Genomic DNA, 25,292 nt, shown 5'->3' with positions numbered 1-25,292 from the left:
TATTTTCATATCCCTGGAACACCACTTACAAGAAGTGTGACTATAAAGTCCCACTGGCCAGAAGCCAGTTTGGAGTGTCACAATTTTTGCTGGGAAAATGGTTCTGGCATTAAACTTATAAAGAATGAGTCTACTGAGAGCCAGACACAAACATCTGGAAATTTGAGTCCTATTGCTGGCATTCTGTGTGCTTCCCATGAAACATTCTTTTACCTTCTACACACCCCAAAATGAATCACTTGATGTTTGTGTGTCAAGAAATCAAAGAACACAAAATTAACAATTTGATATATACATGTATGTGTGTGTTGTGGAATATGTGACTTTGTGGGGGAGTATATATAAGTGTGTGTGTTGGTGTGTATATATATGTATATGTATATTCAATGTCTGTGTTCCTAATTAAAAAGTTAAAATTTGAGCTCCTTCACAGAATAGCCAAAACCAAGACAGCCAAGTCCAGATTAATTCAGTGGGGAAGAACACCTAAACTTTGAAAACTTAACACTAACTTTGAAATTACTGAGTAGAATAAAAACACATATTTCCTGCCCCAGCTCTCACACATACAATGTGGTGAAGTATTCTACCTGGAAAATACAGTAATTCTCTTAACTCTTATATTTAATGCTATTTTGGCCATTTTTTATGTAAATTTAAGTCTGAAATGTAAAATATACTTTAAAACTGTAAAGGACTCCACGAAAGGTATCTTTTTGGTTTATCCTAACAGGAGCTAGATGAGAAGGCATTTTAAGTCGAGACAGAATCCTGCTTGCCCCAGGAGAAGGCTGCATCAGCAAAGTGCAGCCTGAATCCAGTTCTGTCACGGGTCGCAGCCCCTGTACTTCCTGAGAGATGAATCACTTTCCAACAAGACGTGAAGATCAAGAGAATGAGACAGATAAGCCATAGAGCGAGGTATTTACAATGTCATTTCATTATTTTGTTTGACACTCTATGAATTTCCAGAAACCTAGATGTCCCCTTTCAAATAAAATAACCTAAAACCTTTGCAGCGCTAATTGGAATTAACTCAAGAATCATAAAAAGTATGGTTCTACTCTACTAGGACAGGTCATTTTGAATTAAATATACTTAATTATGTTATGAATGAGAAAGCCTCCAACCACGACCATGGCTAGCAGTGCTTACCCTTGGCCTATTCGGAAGTAGCCAGGTGGACAGGCACAGAGGTAGCCGCCCTCGGTATTGGAACAGCCATAACTGCAGGGGGCCTGAGAAGAGCCACATTCGTTGATGTCTTGGCACCCACCACTGAACTGTTCGTATTGGAAGCCAGCAGGACACATGCACTTGTAGCTCCCCAGCGTGTTGTGGCAGGAGGCTCCTCCGCAAATGTGAGCACTGAGGCATTCATTTTCATCTGCAGAAAAAAACCAGAAGACACCACATGTGTGATACCGGCCAGAGGTTTCTATGGAGGTGTCTGGATCAGGCCACTTGCTGCCGGCCAGCTGGCCCTCCCCTAGGCTCTTGGGAAGGTAACACAGGCAGGGGTGGCTGCAGTGGGAAAGGGAACAAGAGAGGAGGATGTGGAAACAGATGTGGTCTCTTGCCATATGGTGAGCAAACGTGGTTTCTGAGGTCAAGTGCACCAGGCAGAGTACATTAGGGAATGGCATTCTGAGGACCAGCAGACTCCAGTTCTCATCTGAAGCCAATACTTGCATGTTCTGCTCTACGGGAGCATCCCGTGTAGAACGTGGGGATGGTTCATGGCTAAGGTTCAGGGTTCAGGGTGGGAGGGCAGGAATCAGTTCTTTGCACCTTTGCTTCACAAGTGCCCAGTAATAGGATGATTATCTCCACAGCAGAGATGAACCATATTCCTGGAGGCTGCTTTCTCAGTCTTCCTTTTTCAGGATGAGTAGGGCTGGCAAGGGCTGACATCCTGCAGGAAGTGTTGGCCCACTAGGACTTCATTTTCAAAAGTCCATAAAAGCCCCCAGGTGCTTGCCCTGGGGATGAGTAGGGTCTTCTGGTATGTCTGCTCCCATCTCTGAATGGGCCCCCTTATCCAAACCACCTCCTTGCCCAGAGTCTGGGCCATGTCTAAAGCTAAGTATGGCTGGAACAGATTCAGTGCAGACTTCACAGGCAATAATTGGGGAAAACCTACAAGAGACACAGATGCTGCAGAAACAGCTACAGATAGGGACCGGCCAAGTCTGATGGCAATAAGTAGGAAAAAGAAATCTAACTTTAACAAATCAATTCAAAGGGAAAAAAACCCCTCAAGTTTCTCATCATGTCTGATGTATACTTTTTTGAAATTTCCAATATATTTTTGTAGACCTGCCTTTGTAGGGCAGCACGGAAGTTTGCTGGTAAGACATTTCTTAAGTGCTGGAGCCCATTTTCAGGCATATGTTCATATGAATGAATGTGATTGACTTTCTCCTCACTTAGCAAATACCTACTTCCAATGGAAGAGAGGAGAAAGGCAACTAACACTTATTAGATGCCTACTGTATGACAGTTGGGATACTAGGTATTTCACTCCATTTACTTAACCTGCCTAACAGTCACGGAGGTAGGTATTAAAATCCCTATTTTCCAGGTGAAGAAAGCAAGACTCAGAAAGCCCCACCAAGATCTCCCAGCAGCAGCCGCCGGGCAGAGATGCACACCCAGGTCTGTCTGACTACAAAAGTCACATGCTTTCCTTTATATCACAGTGTCTCTCAAAAGACTCACCCACATTTAAACTGGTCCTTTCTCTTTTACTTTTTCATTTGCTGAGGTAGATTCATTTTTCAAGAACAAAATTGTTTCTAAGAAAATATCTTTTTTTTTTAAATTAGGAGAACAGGTGGGTAAAAACGGTGAGGGCAGGATACTTGCATACACACACACACACCCACACACACACACAATTCACATTGCCTTCCACCCTTCCTTCTTCTCTTCCTTCTCTTCCTCCCCCTTCCTTTCTCGACCTGCCCCCCACCTCCACTTCTTGCCTGTATTTAGTTACAGAGAGAAGGAGGAGTAGATATACAATAAGAAAGCTATTGGTTGAGCTGCCTGCTATGGCTCAGTGCCTAGCTATGCATCTGTTTGAGATCCTTTATATCCAAGGGCTCTCAAGTACCCACCCAAGGTCACTTAGGTTCTAAGGTTCCTAAAACAAAACGATTCAATATGCCATCATCTGTGTTCTTTTTTCCCTTATTTTAAATTAGAGGTGAGCTGTGTGATAGAAACTAATGGAGACCATGGGCATCCAAGGGTGAATGAAGAACCGAGGGTAGTTGCTTTGGTGAAGGGAATATCTCTGGGCTGAATGTCTTCTCCTTGCCTTGCTTATCCACCTCCAGACTTCTCACCTGCCCTCAGCTCTACAAGGCTGATCGGAATGGAGCATCCACAAGCTCCTCTCCTGTATCCTGAGCTTTTGGTTGGGCTCAGCCATCTGTTACCTGCTGGGACTCTGGCTGATAAAACCTCTAAGGTATGGGTATATGTGGGGAAGACCTGTTAATACAGAGCTTAGATTTATTCTGTTTTGTTCCAAGGAGCAGAAATAGGACCAATGGTTAGGAGTTAGCGGGAGAAAAGCTTCATCCTTTATGAAAAAGATATTTCTAAAAATTAAAGTTTTCTATGCATAGATTGGGCTATCTTGGGAGAAGGTGGGTACCTTTCTAGGTTGGAAAGGGATTGATATGTTAGGAAACAGATCAGACTAGATCACTGCTAAGGTTCTTTCTAAATTTGAGTATCTCTCTTTTTAACTTGGAGTATCTATTCCTGTCAAGAACTCTCCCTGTCCCCTTTTCACATTCTTTTCTACTTTATTTTTACATTTTTTCCTCCCTGAGAATCTAATAAGTTTAAATTAAACTTGCTTATCTGGGTTGGAGAGATGGGGTAGAGTGGAGCACGGATTAAGATAAGAAATTGGCAAATGTTCAATGTTTACAGCTTGAAAACAATCTGTTTGTGCACTCACCCTTTCTATCAATATACAAATACCATGATTTGTTTAACATGTTTTGCACTTTTCCTGACCTTTTTCATCCTGTGTGTGCACCCTGGAGCAAATGGCTCCACAGGGGATTTTTCTACACGCCAAAATCTTTGTTTTATTCTTTCAGTTGCTACTTAAATTGGTGAGGGTTTTGCTCGTTTCATAAAAAGAGACAATTCTAATTTGAATGAAATAGCGTTAGAGTCTCTGAAAGACACTCCTTAAAAGCAGATGGAAACCTACTTACTCTGTCCTCTAAACTCAAAGGTTCCAGCATCGGGCTTGCATAGTGTGTCTTAGCTGTGGTGGTAAGGGAGAGCCACTGGGAGAACTCCAAATGTAGAACAGCCTTTCCTTTACTAATTTCCTATAGGTCATGATGGGTCAGCTCCAACTTCAAGCTGCAAGTTTGATATTTTCTAGAAAGCAATGATATCCGTGGCCCTTTACCCTATAAACCCATCCATCTTCCAAGAGTGAACTTCTGGCTGCCTAGGAGCAAGGATCCAGGGAGGGCTGGTCCAAGAGATCTGTTCTGCATGGCTCTGGGGAAGCCATTCTGGCCCAAGGCAATACAGTGCTCATTCTGGGTAACTGTAATTCCCAAGAATTATGAGACCAGTTTGAACTGGTATCTTCTGGGCATCAAAACCCCCAAACCTCTTCCCACTTTTTTAAAACTGAAGTTTAGTTGATTTACAATAGTGTTAGTTTCATGTGTACAGCAAAGTGATTCACTTATATATATTATATAGGTCCATCCATGTTGCTGCAAATGGCAATATTTCATTTTTTTATGGCTGAGTAATATTCCATTGTGTGTGTGTGTGTGTGTGTGTATCTTCTTAAACCAATCATCTGTTGATGGGCATTTGGGTTGTTTCCACATTTTGGCTATTGTAAATAGTGCTGCTATGAACACTGGGGTGCATGTATCTTTTCAAATTAGAGTTTTCATCTTTTTGGGATATATGCCCAGGAGTGGGATTGCTGGATCATATGGTGGCTCTATTTTTAGTTTTTTAAATAACCTCCACACTGTTCTCCATAGTGGCTACACCAATTTACATTCCTACCAACAGTGCAGGAGGATTCCCTTTTCTCCACACATTCTCCAGATGTAGACTTTTTGACGATAGTAGACTTTTTTGGAGATAGTAGACTTTTTGATGATAGTCATTCTGACCAGTGTAAGGTGATGATACCTCATAGTGGTATTGATTTACATTTCTTTAATAATTAGCAACGTTGAGCCTCTTTTCACGTGCTGATTGGCCATCTGTATGTCTTCTTGGAGAAATGACTATTTAGGTCTTCTGTCCACTTTTTGATTGGGTTGTTTGTTTCTTTGATACTGAGTTGTATGAGCTGTTTGTGTATTTTGGATATTAACCCCTTGTCGGTTTCATCATTTGCAAATATTTTCTCCCATTCCATAAGTTGTCTTTTCATTTTGTTGATGGTTTCCTTTGCTGTACAAAAGCTTTTAAGTTTGATTAGATACCATTTGTTTATTTTTGCTTTTATTTCTTTTGCTTTGGGAGACTGATCTAAGAAAATATTGCTACGATTTATGTCCAAGAATGTTTTGCCTACGTTCTCTTCTAGGAATTTCATGGTGTCATGTCTTATATTTAGGTCTTTAAACCATCTTGAGTTTATTTTTGTATATGGTGTGAGGGAGTGTTCTAACTTCACTGATTTACATGTGGCTGTCCAGCTTTCCCAGAACCACTTGCTGAAGGGATTGTCTTTTCTCCATTGTATATTCTTGCTTCCTTTGTTGCAGATTAATTGACTGTAGGTGTGTGGGTTTATTTCTGGGCTTTCTATCTGTTCCATTGATCTATATGTATGTTTTTGTGCCAGTACCATGCTGTTTTGATTATTTCAGCTTTGTATTATAGTCTGAATTCTGGAAGGTTTATGTCTGCAGCTTTGTTCTTTTTTCTTGGAATTGCTTTGAAAATTCTGGGTCTTCTGTGGTTCCATATAAATTTGGGGATTTTTTTCTAGTTCTGTGAAAAATGTCACAGGAATTTTGATAGGGATCCCATTAAATCTATAGATTGCTTTGGGTAGTATGTCCATTTTAACAGCATTAATTTTTCCAATCCAAGAGCATGAGATATCTTTCCATTTCTTTGAATCATCTTCAGTTTCCTTTATTAATGTTTTATAGTTTTCAGCATATAGGTCTTTCACTTCCTTGGTGAAGTTTATTCCTAGGTATTTCATTTTTTTGATGTGATTTTAAACAGGATTTTTTTTTTTTACTTTCTCATATTGTTGGTGTAAGGAAATGGAACAGATTTCTGTATATTAATCTTGTATCCTGCTACCTTGCTGAATTCATTTATTAGTTCCAACAGTTTTTTTCTGGAGTCTTTAGGGTTCTCCATATAGAGTATCATGTCATCTGCAAATAGTAACAGTTTTACCTCTTTGCTTCCAATTTGGATACCTTTTATTTCTTCTCTGATTGCTGTGGCTAGGACTTCCAATACTATGTTGAATAGAAATGGTGAGAGTGGGTATCCTTGTCTTTTTCCAGATTTTAGTGGGAAGGCTTTCAGCTTTTCACCATTTAACATTATATTGGCTGTTGGTTTGTCATAATGGCTTTTATAATGTTGGGATATGTTCCCTCTATACCCACTTTGGTGAGAGTTTTTATCATGAATGGATGTTGAATTTTATCAAATGCTTCTCCTGCATCTGTTGAGATGATCATGTGATTTTTGTCTTTCCTTTTGTTGATGTGGTGTAACATATTGATTTTGCATGTGAGCCGCCTTTGTCACCTAGGAATGAATCCAACTTGATCATGGTGTATGATCCTTTTTATGTATTGTTGGTTCCGTTTGCTAATATTTTATTGAGGATTTTTGCATCTATATTCATCAAAGATATTGGCCCGTAATTTTCTTTTTGTGTAGTGTCTTTGTCTGGTTTTGGCATCAGGGTGATGGTGGCTTCATATAATGACTTTGGGAGTGTTACCTCCTCTTAAAATCTTTTGGGATAGTTTGAGAAGGCTAGGTATAAGTTCTTCTTTGTATGTTTGGTAGAATTCCCCAGTGAAGCAGTCCAGTTCTGGACTTTTGTTTGCAGGGAGTTTTTTTTCATTACAGATTCTATTTTACTTCTAGTGATTGGTCTGTTCAAATTATCTGTTTCTTCTTGATTCAGTTTTGGCAGGCTATATGTTTCTAAAAACTTGTCCATTTCTTCTGCGTTGTCCAATTTGTTGGCATAAAACTGTTCATAGTATTCTCTTATGATTTTTTGTATGTCTGTGGTATCAGTTGTTATTTCTCCTCTTTCACTTCTTATTTTGTTTATTTGGGTCCTCTCTTTTCTTCTTGGTGAGCCTGGCTAGTGGTTTGTTAATTTGGGTTATCTTTTCAAAAAACCTGTTCTTGGTTTTATTGATCTTTTCTGGGTTTTAAAAAAATCTCTATTCCCTCTCTGATCTTTATTATTTCCTTCTGCTGACTTTAGGTTTTGCTTGTTGTTTTTCTAATTCTTTTAGGTGGTAGGTTAGGTTGGTTGTTTGAGATTTTTCTTGTTTCTTGAGGAAGGCCTGTATCGCTGTAAACTTCCCTCTTGAAACTGTTTTTGCTGCATCCCATAGATTGTGTAAGATTGTGTTTCCATTGTTGTTTGTCTCGAGGTATTTTCTGATTTCTTCTTTGATTTCATTGTTAACCCATTGGGTTTTTTAGTAGCATGTTGTTTAGTCTCCATGTGTTCATTTTCTTCCCCCATTTTTCTTTCTGTGGTTGATTTCTCATTTCATACTATTGTGGTCAGAAAAGATGATTGAAATAATTTATATTCTCTTAAAGTTCTTGATGCTTGTTTTGTAACCTGGGAAGTGGTCTATCCTAGAGAATGTTCCATGTGTGTTTGAAAAGAATGTGTATTCTGGTGTTTTTGTTTTGGATGTAGTGTCCTGTAGATATCCATTAAGTCCAACTGGTCTGTTGTGTCATTTAGGACCTCTGCTGCCTCACTGAGGAAGATCTGTCCATTGGTGTCAGTAAGGTGTAAAAGTCTCCTATCATTGTATTCCTGTCAATTTCTCCCTTTATGTCTGTTAGTATTTGTTTTATATATTTAGGTGCTCCTATATTGGGTGCATGTATTATTGAGTGTAATACCCTCTTCTTGTAGTGATCCCTTTATCATTATATAATGTCCTTCTTTTTCTTTATGGACTTTGTTTTAAAGTCTATTTTGCCTGATATGAGTATTCCTACCCCTGTTTTCTTGTCATTTCCATTTGCATGAAATATCTTTTTCCATCCCCTCACTTTCAATCTATGTGTCTTTCTCCCTGAAGTGAGTGTCTTGTAGGCAGCATATTATAGGTTCTTGTTTTTTTGTTTGTTTGTTTTTTGTGGTGCGCAGGCCTCTCACTGTTGTGGTCTCTCCCATTGCGGAGCACAGGCTCTGGACGCGCAGGCTCAGCGGCCATGGCTCACGGGCATAGCCTCTCTGTGGTATGTGGGATCTTCCCGGACCGGGGCATGAACCCGTGTCCCCTGCATTGGCAGGCGGACTCTCAACCACTGTGCCACCAGGGAAGCCCTAGGTTCTTGTTTTTTATCCAATCTGCCACTGTGTCTTTCGATCAGAGCATTTAGTCCATTGACATTTAAAGTAATTATTGAGAGGTATGTACTTATTGTCATTTTAAACCTTGTTCTCCAGTTGATTTTGTAGTTCTTCTTTGTTCATGTCTTCTTTTTTGTTTTTCCTTTTGTGGTTTGATGGTTTTTTAAATATTATGTTTGAGTTTCCTTCTTTTTGGTTTTTGTGAATCTATTTTATGTTTTTAATTTGTGGTTACCCTGGTTTTCAAGTATGTTGACCCATAACTATATCTACTTGCTTTAAACTGATGGTCATATAAGCTCAAACACATTCTAAACAATCTACAGTTTTTAGGCCCCTCCTCCAAATTTTGTGATTTTGGTGTCCTATTTTACATCTTCATGTTTATGCTTTTGCTATTAATTGTAGATATAATCACCAAAATTAAAAAACAATTTTTTGATTGTTTTTTAATCTATGTACTGGCTTAAATGATCCTCAATCCTTTTATATATTTGCCTTTCCTATTGGGATTATCCCTTTCCTATAGATTCTTGCTTTTCTATTTAGAGAAGACTTCTCAATATTTCTTTTTTTTTTTTTTTTCTTCCTGGCTGCACCACATGGCATGCGGGAGCTTAGTTCCCTGACCAGGGATAACACCTATGCCCCCTGCAGTGGAAGCATGGAGTCCAACAACTGGACTACCAGGGAATTCCCTCAATATTTCTTTTAGGGTAGGTTTAGTATTGCTGAATTCTTTTAGTTTTTGTTTATCTGAGAAATTTTTTCTCTCTCCTTGTATTCTAAATTATAATGTTGCCAAGTGTAGAGTATCTTAGGTTGCAGGTTTTTCCCTTTCAAGACTTTGATTATATCATGACACTCCCTCTGGCCTGCAAAGTTTCTGCAGAGAAATAAGCTGATAGTCTTATGGGGGTTCCCTTGTAACTGAATCTTTCTCTTGCTACCTTTAGAATCCTCTCTTTAACTTTTGCCATTTTAATTATGATATGTCTTGGTGTGGGTCTGTTTAGTTTCATCTTGTTTGGGACCCTTTGTGCTTCCTATACCTGGATATCTGTTTTCTTCTTTAGGTTTGGGAAGTGTTCAGCCATAATTTCTTCAAATACACTTTAGATCCCCTTCCCTCTCTCTTCTCCTTCTGGAACCCCTGTTATGTGTAGATTGGCACAGTTTGTATCATCCCACAGGCCCCATATGTTGCTTTCATTTTTTTCACTTTTCTTTCTGTCTGCTGTTCTGATTGGGTGATTTCCATTATTCTGTCCTCCAGGTCACTTATTTGTTCTTCTGTGTTATTTACTGTGCTATTCATTGCTTCTAGATTGGTTTTTATCTCAGCAATTGAGTTGTCTAATTTTGACTGGTTCCTCTTTATAGTTTCTAGTTCATTGTTTAATCTTCATATCTATTGATAATCTTTATTAATTCTTTAGCATTTTTCTTACCTCCTTTTTGAACTTGGGTTTAGTAGACTGGTGAGGTCTATTTCATTATCTGTTTTTTCAGGGGGTTTCTCTTGTTCTTTTAATTGGGAATAGTTCCTATGCTTTTTCTATGCTGTGGTTTTCCTATGCTGCTTCTCCTAAATTCATAGAGACAGAGAAAGTTATCTACTGTGGTCTTGAAGGGGTGTTTTATGTGGGAGCATCCCTTTATAGACTGCGTGATTCCAATATTTTTGGTGAGAAGGCTATTTATGGTATGGATGCCAGCCACGTCTTTCCTCAGAGTGTGCTGGCCATTATTCCTTTGATAGAGGATGTGATTGGTGTTGTGCATCCATAGCCTGCACTGGATGTTGGGTGGGGCCTCCTTTTTGTTCTGTGGCTGTCACAGCCCTGTCAGGGTGGTGTCTGCTCCACAGTTGTTGGGGTGGAAGCCCTGAGGGTCAGGTTTGGTCAGTCTCCATTGCCCTTGAGTGTGTGCTCTGTCCCAAAGGAGGTGACTGCTGAAGCAAGTAAGGCCCGTGTGGTCACAGCAAACCTAAGTGCCACCAATGCAGGTGTCCATGGTTCTACTGAGAAGCAGCCCAAGGTTGTGTCCCTTCCTGTTGTGTTCATCCCAGACCTAGTGCTAGGCTGTGGTGTGGAGTGGGCTGGTGCTGGAGGCCAGGGTGCTGTGGCTGCAGGAATCGAGGTGGTTGTGCTACTGTCTGGAACCTGGACTGCCTCTGTGACAGGCCACTCTGAGGACCTGCCCACCCCAGATCCGGCTCCAAGCTGTGGGGTGGAATGGGTGGAGATGAGTGCTCTTGCCAGGAAACAACCTCTGCATACTCCTTTCCAGGGCCTGTCCACCCAAGTCATGTGTTTCTGTGGCACCACCTGGTGTGTGTGCTGACAAAATCCACCATGGCCAGATCCTCCCCTGCCTGAGATTCAGCACTTAGTCACTGCTTATACTGGCAGCCCAGCCCCACATGAGTTTCAGACTGAGAAGTGTGGCAAGGTGGCAGCTGTCAGTGCTGGTCTCTCTCCGCCCTGACTGCTAGCAAGCCGGCACATGTGCACTCCTCACAAGCAGAGTCCAGTTCCCTCCATCTGTCCCAGCAGACAAGGAAGCTCCTCAGGGTGAGGGCTGTCCACGTGGACCTTCCCTTCTTCACAGATCGTCCCAGGGGTTCCAGTCGCATCCCAATGCCTTCTTTTTTATTTTATTTTTTCCACCCTACCCAGCTTCATGGAGACCTTTCCTGCCACTTTGGTTGAATAAGAAGTCTTCTGCCAGTTTCCAGTTGGTTTTCCGTGAGAGTTGTTCCACGTGTAGATGTATTTTTGATGTGTTTGTGGGGGGATGTGAGCTCCACATCCTCCTATTCTGCCATCTTGATCCTTCCCTCTCTTCCCACTTCCTAATAGACTCATTCTTCTACAAGTCCCAGGCAGGAGATGATCTTCATGGGGCCAAAATAGAATCTCCAGGCAACGAGGGCATGACCTGGCTATCTCTACTATTTCTGGACTGAGTGTAGGAAGAGGAGGGTTAAGGCCCAGCAGTGACAGACCTCACCTCTTTTATACTCTTCTCCACAGCTCCAATTTCATTCAAGGGACCTACGTAATAAGGGCAGATAGGCTCATATGCTGGGTATTGAATCAACAAAGCTCATGCTGGAAGTTCTGTGAACAATGTCAGAAACTGGTGATTAAAATCCAAGACCTTCCTGAGCTGATAACAAAGGGCTCTTTATTAAAACCAGACAGCTAATCAGCAAGCTGTGCAGCCTAAACTCTAGCACTGTGGTTATTTTAGCCAACACTACTCACCTCTGCAAAACTGCATCTTGTAAAGAATCAAACCAGATGAGAGAGACACACGTGTGTTTGATAAATGAACATGTACTAAATGTGTCTTCATTTGGAGTAAAGTCAAGTGTTGCAATGTGGAGCAGCCACCCAGAAGGCAGTTGCTCTTTGTTTTTGCTAAGCAGGGCTCTGTACCCAAGAGAGTGGCAGCCAAAACAGGTCACCAGAGCACAAAGCTTGCAGTGCTACTTGCTGAATAAAAAACAAAAAAACAAAAAACAAAAAACAAGTGAAGGTGACACTAGAAAGGCGGCCCTAAAACATGAAGTTAAGAGCCTTGGGTTCTAGCTCTGGTCCTGCCACCAAAGAACCGGTAAGGACAGACTACCTTTCCTTCCTGGGCCTCTAAGCCTTCATCAGTAAAACAAAGGGCTTGGGCTAGATGGATTGGGGTCCCTCTAAATTTGCAGTATCGGGATTCTCTGATGTGCATTAAGAGTTATTTTCCTATGATACTGTGGAATCAAAAATGACAGCTTCAATTTAACGGGAGAGGTAGGGTTTCTGCTGAGAAATCAGCTGTTGACCTTATGGGGGTTCCCTTGTGTGTTGTTTGTCGTTTTTCCCTTGCTGCTTTCGATGGTTTTTCTTTGTCTTTAACTTTTGCCAGTTTGTTTACTATGTGTCTTGGCGTGTTTCTCCTTGGGTTTGTCCTGTGTGGGGCTGTCTGCGCTTCCTGGACTTCAGTGGCTGTTTGCTTTCCCGTGTTGGGGAGGTTTTCAACTGTGATCTCTTGAAATATTTTCTCTGGTCCTTTCTCTCTCTCTTCTCCTTCTGGGACCCCTATAGTGTGAGTGTTGTTGCGTTTGGTGTTGTCCCGGAGGTCTCTGGGGCTGTCTTTATTTCTTTTCATTCTTTTTTCTTTATGCTCTTCTGCAGCAGTGAACTCCACCGTTCTGTCTTCCAGGTCGCTTGTCTGTCCTTCTGCCTCAGTTGTTCTGCTATTGATTCCTTCTAGTGTAGTTTTCATGTCAGTTACTGTATTGTTCATCTCTGTTTGTTTGTTCTTTAGTTCTTCTAGGTCTTTATTAAACATTTCTTGCATCTTCTCAATCTTTGCCTCCAGTCTTTTTCCGAGGTCCTGGATCACCTTCACTATCATTATTCTGAATTATTTTTCTGGAAGGTTGCCTATCTCCACTTCATTTACTTGTTTTTCTGGGGTTTTATCTTGTTCCTTCATCTGGTACATAGCCCTCTGCCTTTTCATCTTGTCTGTCTTTCTGTGAATGTGGGTTTTGTTCCACAGGCTGCAGGATTGTAGTTCTTGCTTCTGCTGTCTGCCCTCTGGTGGATGAGGCTGTCTGGGCGGCTTGTGCGGGTTTCCTGATGGGAGGAAGTGGTGGTGGGTAGAGCTGACTGTTTCTCTGGTGAGCAGAGCTCAGTAAACCTTTAATCCATTTGACTACTGATGGGTGGGGCTGCGTTCCCTCCCTGTTGGTTGTTTGGCCTGAGGCAACCCAACACTGGAGACTACCTGCGCTGTTTGGTGGGGCTAATGGTGGACTCTGGGAGGGCTCACGCCAAGGAGTACTTCCAAGAACCTCTGCTGCCAGTGTCCTTGTCCGCACGGTGAGGCACAGCCAACCCCTGCCTCAGCAGGAGACCCTCCAATACTAGCAGCTTGAAGAACACCTTTCAGCATCTTGTAAGACAGGTCTAATGGTGATGAACTCCTCATTCCTGAAAGACAACTTTGCCAGGCTATGTCTTGGTACATCTGGAACTGATTTCCCTAGGGAGAGAGTTTAGATGTGGACATGGGAAGTGCAAACTAAAGCACAGTGCCAAGATTTACCAAGGATGTAAGCAGCCAAGTTGTACTAGAGCAAAATGTTGCCCAAAACATTTTGCCAAACAAATAGGATGAAAAAAAGAGTTCTAGGATATAGAAGTCAGAGTTGGTGCTAAATGATCTAAAGCAAAGGAATAAGCGGATGAGAAGCACTGAGTCAGAGAAGTCCATGACTAGGGGAATAGGATGAGACCCTGGGAGGATCAATGCAAGAATGATCTTCGGGGGCTCAGGACATGTTCTGAGATCATGTTAAAAGTTCAGACTTATTTGGAATCATATAACAGAACTCTACGTGAGCTCTCTGAAGCAAAAGTAGGTGAGTTTGGGGGATGTACTGTAAGAATATAACAATATATCACAAATTAGAAAAGAGAGACACTATCAGACCTCAGAAAAGAATTAGTACAATAGACTTTATGCCAAATAGCAAATTGTTCTCCCTGAAAAAAAAAAAATTTAACGGGAGATTCTAGGGGACTCCCTTATTATTCAAAACAAATTAGCAATCCTGAAAAAAACTTTCTGTGCTTGCTGCTTGCACTCTGTCCCCAAAGATGTATAGCACTCAATGGAACCACTTCTGCATCTTCTGGCCAAAAGTTGCTCATAACAGCCTCTCACTGGCTGATAAACTACAGTCAGAAGCAGGATTTTGTTGGCCTCTAAGGTGAAGAGAACTCCATGTGGGCTGATGACTAGCAATGAAGCAGGAGAGCAAGGGGATATTGGGAGTCAAGGGATTCTGGGGACATTTCATTTCAAATGCCCTCAAAATACCCTTTATCATTATTTTTTTTCCTTAGTTTACTACTTTGCAAAGGCTGTGACTTCCTTCTGGATTCAACAGGTACGGACAATTTGAAATGAGTATTTGTTGCTTCAATGACAAGTTGAAAGTTTTTAGAAAGAAAGCAATTTTCTGACTCATAGGAGCTGATAGCAATTCATCTTGTCAACAAGGGAAAACTACTTGCCAACACACTGGTTCCACTGGTAGTGCTGGAGATAGCCCTGGGGGCAGCTGCACCTGTAGCCCCCAATGATGTTCTGGCAGCCATGCTGGCAGCGATGGTTTCCTTCGCACTCATCCACATCTGAAAAGGAAGGCAGAGTCGCCTTTAAGTCACATCAATCCTTGTCTCAGAGGTGTTCTCTGAAGCAACATTTATATGCACATGAAAGTGAAAGGCAATTTTAGTAAGAAATCTCATCCTTAAAAAATTATTCTACCACCAGAAACTTCAAGAATATCTACTCTGGAGCTTTTGATAAGTCCAAGGAAAAAAACATTCATATATCCCTGGTAAAGTCCACAAATAAAAATGATGAAGAAACTAACGCAAGGCACAAGAGCACTCTATGAGACAGCTGTGTAAATTATTTATATTTCCTTATTTGTGCCAGAATTAGAAACCAAAATGTCAGTACAAAAACAAAATCCTAAAAAATATAAGTAAAACATTTAATCGTATATTAGCAGAAGAGCTATTCCTCATATTTAATCCACATTGAGGGAATCCTGCTAAGACTCTGGATCCAGTGACTAGAAAATTAGTCAAATTCAGGAATCTAGCTATTTTTCTTGACTGGGTCATTCCCTATTAGATTAAATTAACAACTGAGCAGAAAAAGTCTTGTTATATTCAGGAGAAGCATGTGTTATGGACACAATCAAGCATGAGACAAAAGATGGATCTCTCAGATATGGGACCCGTGCAAACTAGAGAAAACATTTCCCATCTTCAGCTGGCTATCTCCCCTGTGCTCAGTTCCGATGTCTCATAGAGGACGATGATGCAGGTGTTTATAGGCCACCTCCACAAGGACCGACCAGCTGGATCAAGCCAAGGGCTCTACTCACCTTCACAGCTGGCACCGCTCTGATCAAGTGAGAATCCCCGCTGGCATTCACAGGTGAAGCTTCCAGGAGTATTCTGGCAAATGCCCTTAGACCCACAAAGGTTGATGTCAGAGGTGCATTCATTGTTATCTGTAAGAAGCAGTGGGGGAAAGGAGAGGGTGAAACTTCCCCAAAGCTGTCTTTGTGTTGTTTAAAAGAAAGAAGGGTGATTTGCTCAGAAAAGGCCAATAACTTTTCACATACACGCATGCACACACACAGAGACACACATACATGTACTCACATATTTTTTTGAGTTTTATCTTCTTATTCCAACAGCAGAAGTGCTCGAAAACAATCCCTTAGAGGAATAGCTGCACTCCATATAGGATTTTTCCCCTCCCACTTACCAATGCAGGCAGTATGGTGTTGGGTAAATCCAGGAGGACATTTACATGTGAAGCTGCCAATGGTGTTAACACACAGGAACTGGCAGTTGTGCTGCTTAGTTGCACACTCATCAAGATCTATAAGAAAATGCAAGATGGGCATTGGAATTGAGCTGAAGCCCGGGTACCTAGAAGCTGCCCTAGGGAGCAGCTCTGAGTTTTCTTTTCTACATCTCAAATGACCTGGTCAGAAGAGAGCCACAGCAAATGACTAGGAGGAACCCAGGAGATAAGGGTTTGAAAGATAAAGCATGGTTTCAATTCAGACCAAAAATGCATTTCTTTGGGGATCCAAGAAAAACCCATTCCCTTTAGTTATAGGAATGCAGAAATTTCTCAGCAAAGAAATGTCCAATAAATTATAAAATTTAAATGAATTAAAAAATGAAATAAAAGATTAAGGATTCTCAAAAATTTCCAAAGCACTGAAAAGATCTATTCAAGTTAAAATATAAAAAGAAATGTTGGGCTTCCATGGTGGCACAGTGGTTAAGAATGTGCCTGCCAATGCAGGGGACATAGGTTTGAGCCCTGGTCCGGGAATATCCCACATGCAACGGAGCAACTAAGCCTGTGCACCACAACTACTGAAGCTCGTGAGCCACAACTACTGAGCCCACAAGCCACAGCTACTGAAGCCTGCGTGCCTAGAGCCTGTGCTCCACGACAAGAGAAGCCACCACAATGAGAAGCCTGCACACCGCAACAAAGAGTAGCCCCTGCTCGCCGCAACTAGAGAAAGCCCACCTGCAGCAATGAAGACCCAACACAGCCAAAAATAAATAAATAAATTAATTAATTTAAAAAAAATGTTGAGGGTGGAAATGAATTTCTCTGCTTGGTTCTTTCCTGTTTGCTGTTTTTAATCTTCTCAAATGAGCTGGTCAACCAGGTCAAACCAAACAAAACTAACTATTTTGTTTAGATTCTCCTTTGGATAAAACAAAATTGAGTAATCAGGAAGGAAACAAAGGAAAGAAAAAAAATCATTCTGATAAACCAATAGCATTTTTTTAAAGACTGCCTACAGTATTTATCCAACATTATTTTCCACTTCTCAATAAAATCCTCCGCTTTGACCAGGCCTCCTTCCTCACTGCCAGAGCTTGTGGCTCTTTCTGAACTCCATAGCTATTTTAAACCTTCAAGAGATACAAAGTGTGTTCCAGCTTTTAGTTGAATTTTAATCAAAAAAAAAAAAAAAGCTGCAGAGAATTTAGAAATCTATCGGCCTACCTTCCTTCCTGCCTGGCTCTCTGCCTGCCTCCCTCCCTTTCTTGTGATCTTCTTTTATCACTGTATACAGAGCTGTGCTTGGAGCTGCAAATCAGTGCCAGTTCCTGGCTAGACTAATATCTGGAGTAGACCTGAACTTAAGAACAGCCCATATTTCTCCCAGTGCTGACATCTCTTAAAAAGGAGCCAATCCTGTGCTCTTTCCATTGCTGGGGAGTTGCTGTTTCTGCTTTTCTGGTTTCTGCATGATTGGCAGCTGTATGTCTTCTGCCAGCAGGTGGCCTCCCCTCTCTATGACCCCAGGGGACTTGCTAGAGCACCATCACACGGTTACTGAAGCTTACCTGCAAACAGGTGAGGGGGACAATTCAGTGATTTTTAAAAATTTTTTTATTTCATATTGAGGTATAGTTGATTAACAACATTGTGTTACTTTCAGGTGTACAGCAGAGTGATTCAGTTATACATATACATGTATCCTTTTTCAAATTCTTTTCCCATTTAAGTTATTGTGGAATATTGAGCAGAGTTCCCTGTGCTATAGAGTAAGTCCTTGTTGGTTGTCTATTTTAAATACAGTAGTGTATATATATCAGTCCCAAACTCCCAATCTGTCCCTCCCACCCACCTTTCCCCTTTGGTAACCATAAGCTTGTTTTCTAAGTTTGTCTGTTTCTGTTTTGTAAATAAGTTCATTTGTATGATTTTTTTTTTTAGATTTCACATATAAGCAGTATCATATTGCTTATATTGATAAGCAATTGATCATATTGAAATATTTGTCTTTTTCTGCCTGACTTACTTCACTTAGTATGATAATCTCCAGGTCTATCCATGTTCCAACAAATGGCATTGTTTCATTCTTGTTAATGGCTAAGTAATATTCCATTGTATATATGTACCATATCTTCTTTATCCATTCCTCTATTGATGGACATTTAGTTGTTTCCATGTCTTGGCTATTGTGAACAGCACTGCAATGAACATTGGGGTGCAATTATCCTTTTGAACCATGGTTTTCTCCAGATATATGCCCAGGAGTGGGATCGCTGGATCATACGGTAGCTCTATTTTTAGTTTTTTAAGGAACCTCCATACTGTTCTCCATAATGGCTGTACCAATTTACATTCCCACCAACAGTGTAGGAGGGTTACTTTTCTCCACACCCTCTCCAGCATTTACTATTTGTAGACTTTTTGATGATGGCCATTCTGACTGGTGTGAGATGATATCTCACTGTAGTTTTGATTTGCATTTCTCTAATAATTAGTGATGTTGAGCATCTTTTCATGTGCCTCTTGGCCATCTGTGTGGCCAAGGGGCACATTTCTCCATTTCTCTTTGGAGAAATGTCTATTCAGATCTTTTGTCCATATTTTGATTGGGTAGTTTCTTTGTTTGTTTGATATAGAGCTGCATGAGGTGTTTGTAGATTTTGGAGATTAATCCCATTGGTCGCATCATTTGCAAATATTTTCTCCCATTCTGTGGGTTGTCTTTTCGTTGTGTTTATGGTTTTTCCTTTGCCGTGTAAGAGCTTTTGAGTTTAATTAGGTCCCATTTGTTTATTTTTATTTTTATTTCCATTACTCTAGGAGACAGATTGAAAAAGATGTTGCTTCAATTTATGTCAAAGTGTTCTGCCTATGGTTTCCTTTAAGAGTTTTAAGGTATCAAGTCTTACATTTAGGTGTTTAATCCGTTTTGAGTTTATTTTTGTGTGTGGTGTTCAAGACTGTTCTAATTTCATTCTTTTACATGTAGCTGTCCAGTTTTCCAGGCACCATTTATTGAAGAGACTGTCTTTTCTCCATTGTATAGCCTTGCCTCTTTTATCATAGATTAGTTGACCATCGGTGCGTGGGTTTATTTCTGGGCTTTCTATCCTGTTCCATTGATCTATAGTTCTGTTTTTGTGTCAGTACCAAACTGTTTTGATGACTGTAGCATTGTAGTATAGTCTGAAGTGAGACTATACTTGATTCCTCCAGCTCCGTTTTTCTTTCTCAAGATTGCTTTGTCTATTTGGGATCTTTTGTGTCTCCATACAAATGTTAAAATATTTTGTTGTAGTTGTGTGAAAAATGCCATTGGTAATTTGATAGGGATTGCATTGAATCTGTAGATTGCCTTGGGTAGTACAGTCATTTTGACAATATTGATTCTTCCAATCCAAGAACATGGTATATCTTTCCATCTGTGTGTGTCATCTTCAGTTTCTTTCATCAGTGTCTTATTAGTTTTCGGAGTACAGTTCTTTTGCCTCTTTAGGTAGGTTTATTCCTGGGTGTATTATTCTTTTTGATGTGATGATAAATGGGATTGTTTCTTTTATTTCTCTTTCTGATCTTTTGTTGTTGATGTATAGAAATGCAACATATTTCTGTGTATTAATTTTGTATCCTGCAACATTAACAAATTCACTGATGTGCTCTAGTAGTTTTCTGGTAGCATCTTTAGGATTTTCTATGTATAGCATCATGTCACCTGCAAACAGTGACATGTTTTACTTCTTTTCCAATTTGGATTCCTTTTATTTCTTTTTTTTCTCTGATTGCTCCATAGCAATGGACTTCCACAACTATGTTGAATAGAAGTGGCAAGAGGGGACATTCTTGTTTGGTTCCTAATCTTAGAGGAAATGCTTTCAGCTTTTCACCATTGACTATGATGTTAGCTGTAGGTTTGTCATATACGGGCTTTATTATGTTGAGGTATGTTCCCTCTATGCCCAATTCCTGGAGAGTTTTTTTTTTTATCATAAATAGGTTTTGATTTTTATGCAAATCTATTGAGATGATTATATGGTTTTTATTCTTCAATTTGTTGAAGAATAAAATGTGAAATTACATGTTCAGATGCTTAGTGCACAAGAAGTAAGTGTTCAGTAAAAATGTGAACTGTTATTACTACTATCGTGAATAGTTTTTGTGTTTACTGTAAATTGTTCCTGCTTTACATTAATGTAAAGAAATGTGAATTAGATATTCAAATTTAGAGTGCAAATTTCTTATTTTTCATCTTTAAACATCTAAATCAGTTTAACTGAAAAGTGTTCCGAGACTACAAAATGGGTTGTTAGAAAAATACTGCACTTGTAGAGCTGTGTAAATCAAGTTTTCACCGGACAAGATACAGACACAGATTGCAAGGGGAGGTTAATATGAACCAGTTACAGTATCTATTCCCCCATTTCAAATCTTTGTCACTGAAGTGTAGTTTACCTTGTTCATGCTGATTCTAAGTGTTCTAAATTCGAAGTTATCAAATACATGTATATTAATAAAAATATTTTTAAAATTCAAAAAAAATTTTTTTGCATTTTTATTTTTTGCGTTTTTATGCAAATCTATTGAGATGATTATATGGTTTTTATTCTTCAATTAGTTGATGTAGTGTATCACACTGATTGATTTGCAGATATTGAAAAATCCTTGCATCCCTGGGATAAATCCCACTTGATCATGGTGTATGATCCTTTTAATGTATTGTTGTATTTGTTGGATTTGCTAGTATTTTGTTAAAGATGTTTACATCTAAGTTCATCAGTGATATTGGCCTGTAATTTTCTTTTTTGGAGGTATCTTTGTCTGGTTTTGGTATCAGGGTGATGGTGGCCTCACAGAATGAGTTTGGGAGTGTTCCTTCCTCTGCAATTTTTTTGTAACAGTTTCAGAAGGATATGTGTTAACTCTTCTCTAAATGTTTGATAGAATTTGCCTGTGAAGCCATTTTTTCCTGAACTTTTGTTTGTTGGGTTTTTTTTGGGGGGGGGGGTTAATCAGTGTCAATTTCAGTACTTGTGATTGATCTGTTCATATTTTCTGTTTCTTCCTGGTTTTGTCTTTGGAGATTGTACCTTTCTAAGAATTTGTCTGTTTCTTCTAGGTTGTCCATTTTATTGGCATACATTTGCCTGTAGCAGTCTCTTATGATCCTTTGTATTTCTGTGGTGTCAGTTGTAACTTCTCCTTTTTCATTTCTAATTTTATTGATTTGAGCCCTCTCCCTTTTTTTCCTTGATGAGTCTGGCTAAAGGTCTATCAATTTTGTTTATCTTTTCAAAGAACCAGCTTTTAGTTTCATTGATCTTTTCTATTGTTTCTTCATCTCTATTTCATTAATTTCTGCTCTGATCTTTTTGATTTCTTTCCTTCTACTAACTTTGGGTTTTGTTTGTTCTTCTTTCTCTAGTTGCGTCAGGTGTAAGGTTAGGTTGTTTACTTGAGATTTTTCTTGTTTCCTGAGGTAAGATTGTATTGCTATAAACTTCCCTCTTAGAAATGCTTTTGCTGCATCCCGCAGGTGTTGGATTGTCGTGTTTTCATTTTCATTTTCATTCATCTCTAGGTATGTTTTGATTTCCTCTTTGATTTCTTCAATGATCCATTGGTTGTTCAGTAGCATATTGTTAAATATTTATTTGGGTGTGCTGCGTCCTAGTTGTGGCACATGGGATCTTTGTTGCTACTTGTGGGATCTTTTAGTTGTGGCATGCAGAATCTTTAGTTGCACCATGTGGGATCTAGTTCCCTGACCAGGGATTGAACCCAGGCCCCCTGCATTGGGAGTGCAGAGTCTTAGCCACTGGACTACCAGGAAAGTCCCTAGTAGCATATTGTTTAACCTCCACATTCTTTTAGTTGATTTCTAATCTCATAGTGCTGTGGTTGGAAAAGATGCTTTACATGATTTCAGTTTTCTTAAATTTACTAAGGCTCACTTTGTGGCCCAGCATGTGATCTATCCTGGAGAATGTTCCATGTGTACTTGAGAAGAATGTGTATTCCCTTGCTTTCAGATGAAATGCTCTGTAACTATCAATTAAATCCATCTGGTCTAATGTGTCATTTAAGACCTATGTTTCCTTATTGATTTCTTGTCTGGATTATCTCTACATTGATGAAAACGGGGTGTTAAAAGTCCCCCACTAGTATTGTGTTCCTGTCAATTTCTCCTTTTATGGCTGTAAGTATTTGCCTTATATACTGAAGTGCTCCTATGTTGGGCGCATTTATGTTTACAACTGTTATATTGTCTTCTTTGATTGATCCCTTGATCATTATGTAGTGTCCTCCTTTGTCTTTGTCTCTTGTAACAGTCTTTATTTTACAGTGTATCTTGTCTGATATGAGTATTGCTACCAGCTTTCTTTTGACTTCCATTTGCATGGAATACCTTTTCCAACCCCTCACTTTCAGTCTGTATGTGTCCCTAGATATGAAGTGGGTGTCTTGTGGACAGCATATATACGGGTCTTGTTTTTCTATCCATTCAGCCAGTTTACGTCTTTCAGTTGGAGAATTTAATCCACTTACACTTAAGGTAATTATCGATATGTATGTTCTTATTGCTGTTTTAAAAATTGTTTTGGCTTTGTTTTTGAGGGTCTTTTCTCTTCCCTTCCTCTTTTGTTCTCTTGGATTCCTCTTTTGTGTGTGTATCTATTGCAGATTTTCAGTTTGTGGTTACCATGAGGTTTTGATATAGCAGTCTATATGTAAACAAGATTGTTTTAAGTTGCTGGTCTTTTAATTTCAAATGCATTTCCAATATCCTGCATTTGTACTCTCCTCCTCTCACCATTGCTCATTTTGATATCCTATTTGGGTGTAGGTGATTTCCTACCTTTACTGTATGTTTGCCTTTACCAGTGAGCTTTTCCATTCATAATTTTCTTGTTTCTAGTTGTGGCCTTTTCTTTTCAGCCTAGAGAAGTTCCTTTTGCATTTTTTGCAAAGCTGGTTTGGTGGTGCTGAATTCTCTTAACTTTTGCTTGTCTGTAAAGCTTCTGATTTCTCTGAATCTGAATGACAGCCTTGCTGGGTAGAGTATTCTTAGTTGTAGGTTTTTCCCTTTCATCACTTTAAATATATTGTGCCACCCCCTTCTGTCCTGCAGAGTTTCTGCTGAGAAATTAGCTGAGAGTTTCCTTGTATGTTGTTGCTTTTCTCTTCTTGCTTTTAATTTTTTTTTCTTTGTGTTTAATTTTTGCCAGTTTGATTACTGTGTGTCTCGGTGTGTTCCTCCTTGGGTTTATCCTGCCTGGGACTCTCTATGCTTCCTGGACTTGGGTGACTGTTTCCTTTCCCACGTTAGGGAAGTTTTCAGCTATTTATCTCCTCAAATATTTTCTCAGGTCCCTTCTGTTTTCTCCTCCTGGGACCCCTATAATGCGAATATTGGTGCATTTAATGTTGTCCCAGAGGTCTCTTAGACTGTCTTCATTTCTTTTCATTCTTTTTTCTTTATTGTGTTCCATGGCAGTGATTTCCACCATTCTGTCTTCTAGCTCACTTATCCGTTCTTCTGCCTCACTTATTCTGCTATTGATCCCTTCTAGTGTATTTTTTTATTTCAGTTATTGTATTGTTCATCTCTGCTTGTTCTTTAGTTCTTCCAGGTCTTTGTTAAACATTTCTTGTATAGTCACAATATATGCCTCCACTCTTTCCAAGATCTTAGATCATCTTTACTATCATTACTCTGAATTCTTTTTCAGGTAGATTGCCTATCTCCACATCATTTAGTTGTTCTTCTGGGATTTTATCTTGTTCCTTCATCTGGGACATATTCCTCTGTTGTCTCATTTTGTCTAACTTTCTGTGATTGATTGCGGTTTCCATTCTGCAGGCTGCAGGGTTGTAGTTCTTCTTGCTTCTGCTGTCTGCCCCCTGGTGGATGAGGCCTGTCTAAGAGGCTTGTGCAGTCTTCCTGATGGGAGGGATTGGTTCCTGCGCACTGGTGGGTGGAGGTATGTCTTATCCCTCTGGTGGGCAGTGCTGTGTCAGGGGGTGTGTTTAGTGGGCAGTTGTTTACTCAGGAAGACTTTATGCAGCCTGTCTGTTGATGGGTGGGGCTGTGTTTCTGCCCTGTTGGTTGTTTGGCCTGAGTTGTCCCAGCACTGGAGCCTACAGGCTGTTGGGTGGGGCCAGGTCTTGGTGAGATAAAGGCAGTGTCCAGGAGGGCTCATGCCATTCAGTACTCTCCAGAACCACCACCTCCAGTGTTTGTCCCCACTGTGAACCACAGTCGCCCCTACCTCTGCAGGAGACCCCTCCAGTTACCAGCCAGTAGGTCTGGCCCAGGTTCTTATGAGGTCACTGCTTTTTTCCCTGGGTCCTGGTGCACATGAGATCTTGTGTGCACCTCCAAGAGCATATTTTCTGTTTTCCTCAGTCCTGTAGAATTCCCGCAGTCAAACCCCACTGGCCTTCAAAGCCAGTTTCTCTGGGGGATCCTCTTTGCGTTGCCAGACCCCCAGGCTGGGGAGCCAGTGTTGGGCTCAGAACTTTCACTCCTGTGGGAGAACTTCTGTGGTATAATTATTTTCCAGTTTGTGGGTCACCTACCCAGTGCATGTGGGATTTGATTTCATTGCGATTGCACCCCTCCTACCATCTCATCCTTGCTTCTTCTTTGTCTTTGGATGTAGGATACAGTAAGTCCCCTACATATGAACCTTCAAGTTGTGAACTTTCAAAGATGCAAACGTGCATGCACATGTCCAATCAATCATGTAAGTTAGTTCATGTCTCTGGTGTACACTGTCGTGTGTGCATCCCCTACAAGTGGTTGTGCTTTTGTGTACTTTACTGTACAGTACTGTATAGAATACAGTACTGTACAGTATCTTTATTTCAAGCCCAGGATGTCTGGAAGCAAGTGTAAAAACAGCACTGGTGTAGCTGGTACTACTGTACTTTTCAAGGTTCTATACTGTAGGATTAAAAATGTTTTCTTTATTTTTTGTGTTTGTTTTCTTATGTATTATTTGTGTGCAAAGTATTATAAAACTATTACAGTACAGTACTATATAGCTGATTGTGTTAGTTGTGTACCTAGGCCAACTTTGTTGGACTAATGAACAAATTAGACTTACGAACGCACTCTCGGAATGGAAATCATTCATATGTAGGGGACTTACTGTATATTTTTTGGTAGGTTCCAGTGGGGTTTTTTTGTGAATAGTTGTTCAGCAGGCAGCTGTGATTTTGGTGTTTTCGTAAGAAGAGGTGAGGTCACATCTTTCTAACT

General features: G+C 40.1%; 1 protein-coding gene across 1 annotated transcript in view; it reads right to left on the bottom strand.

The window, feature by feature from the left end:
• FBN1 (fibrillin 1) overlaps positions 1-25,292 on the bottom strand; it is a 256,740-nt gene that overhangs the window by 4,569 nt on the left and 226,879 nt on the right. Inside the window, exons 61-64 of the mRNA XM_081229024.1 lie at positions 15,980-16,096; positions 15,591-15,719; positions 14,704-14,823; positions 1,156-1,387 (exon numbers count right to left, since the gene is read on the bottom strand). Coding sequence (XP_081085150.1) covers positions 1,156-1,387; positions 14,704-14,823; positions 15,591-15,719; positions 15,980-16,096 — 598 coding nt within the window. The remainder of the gene's footprint in view (positions 1-1,155; positions 1,388-14,703; positions 14,824-15,590; positions 15,720-15,979; positions 16,097-25,292) is intronic.

This window comes from Mesoplodon bidens, assembly GCF_964165515.1.
Source record: "Mesoplodon bidens genome assembly, chromosome: 3".
Lineage (NCBI taxonomy): Eukaryota > Metazoa > Chordata > Mammalia > Artiodactyla > Ziphiidae > Mesoplodon > Mesoplodon bidens.
Note: the sequence above shows the minus strand (reverse complement) of the source record. Positions and strands in the feature narration are given on the sequence as shown.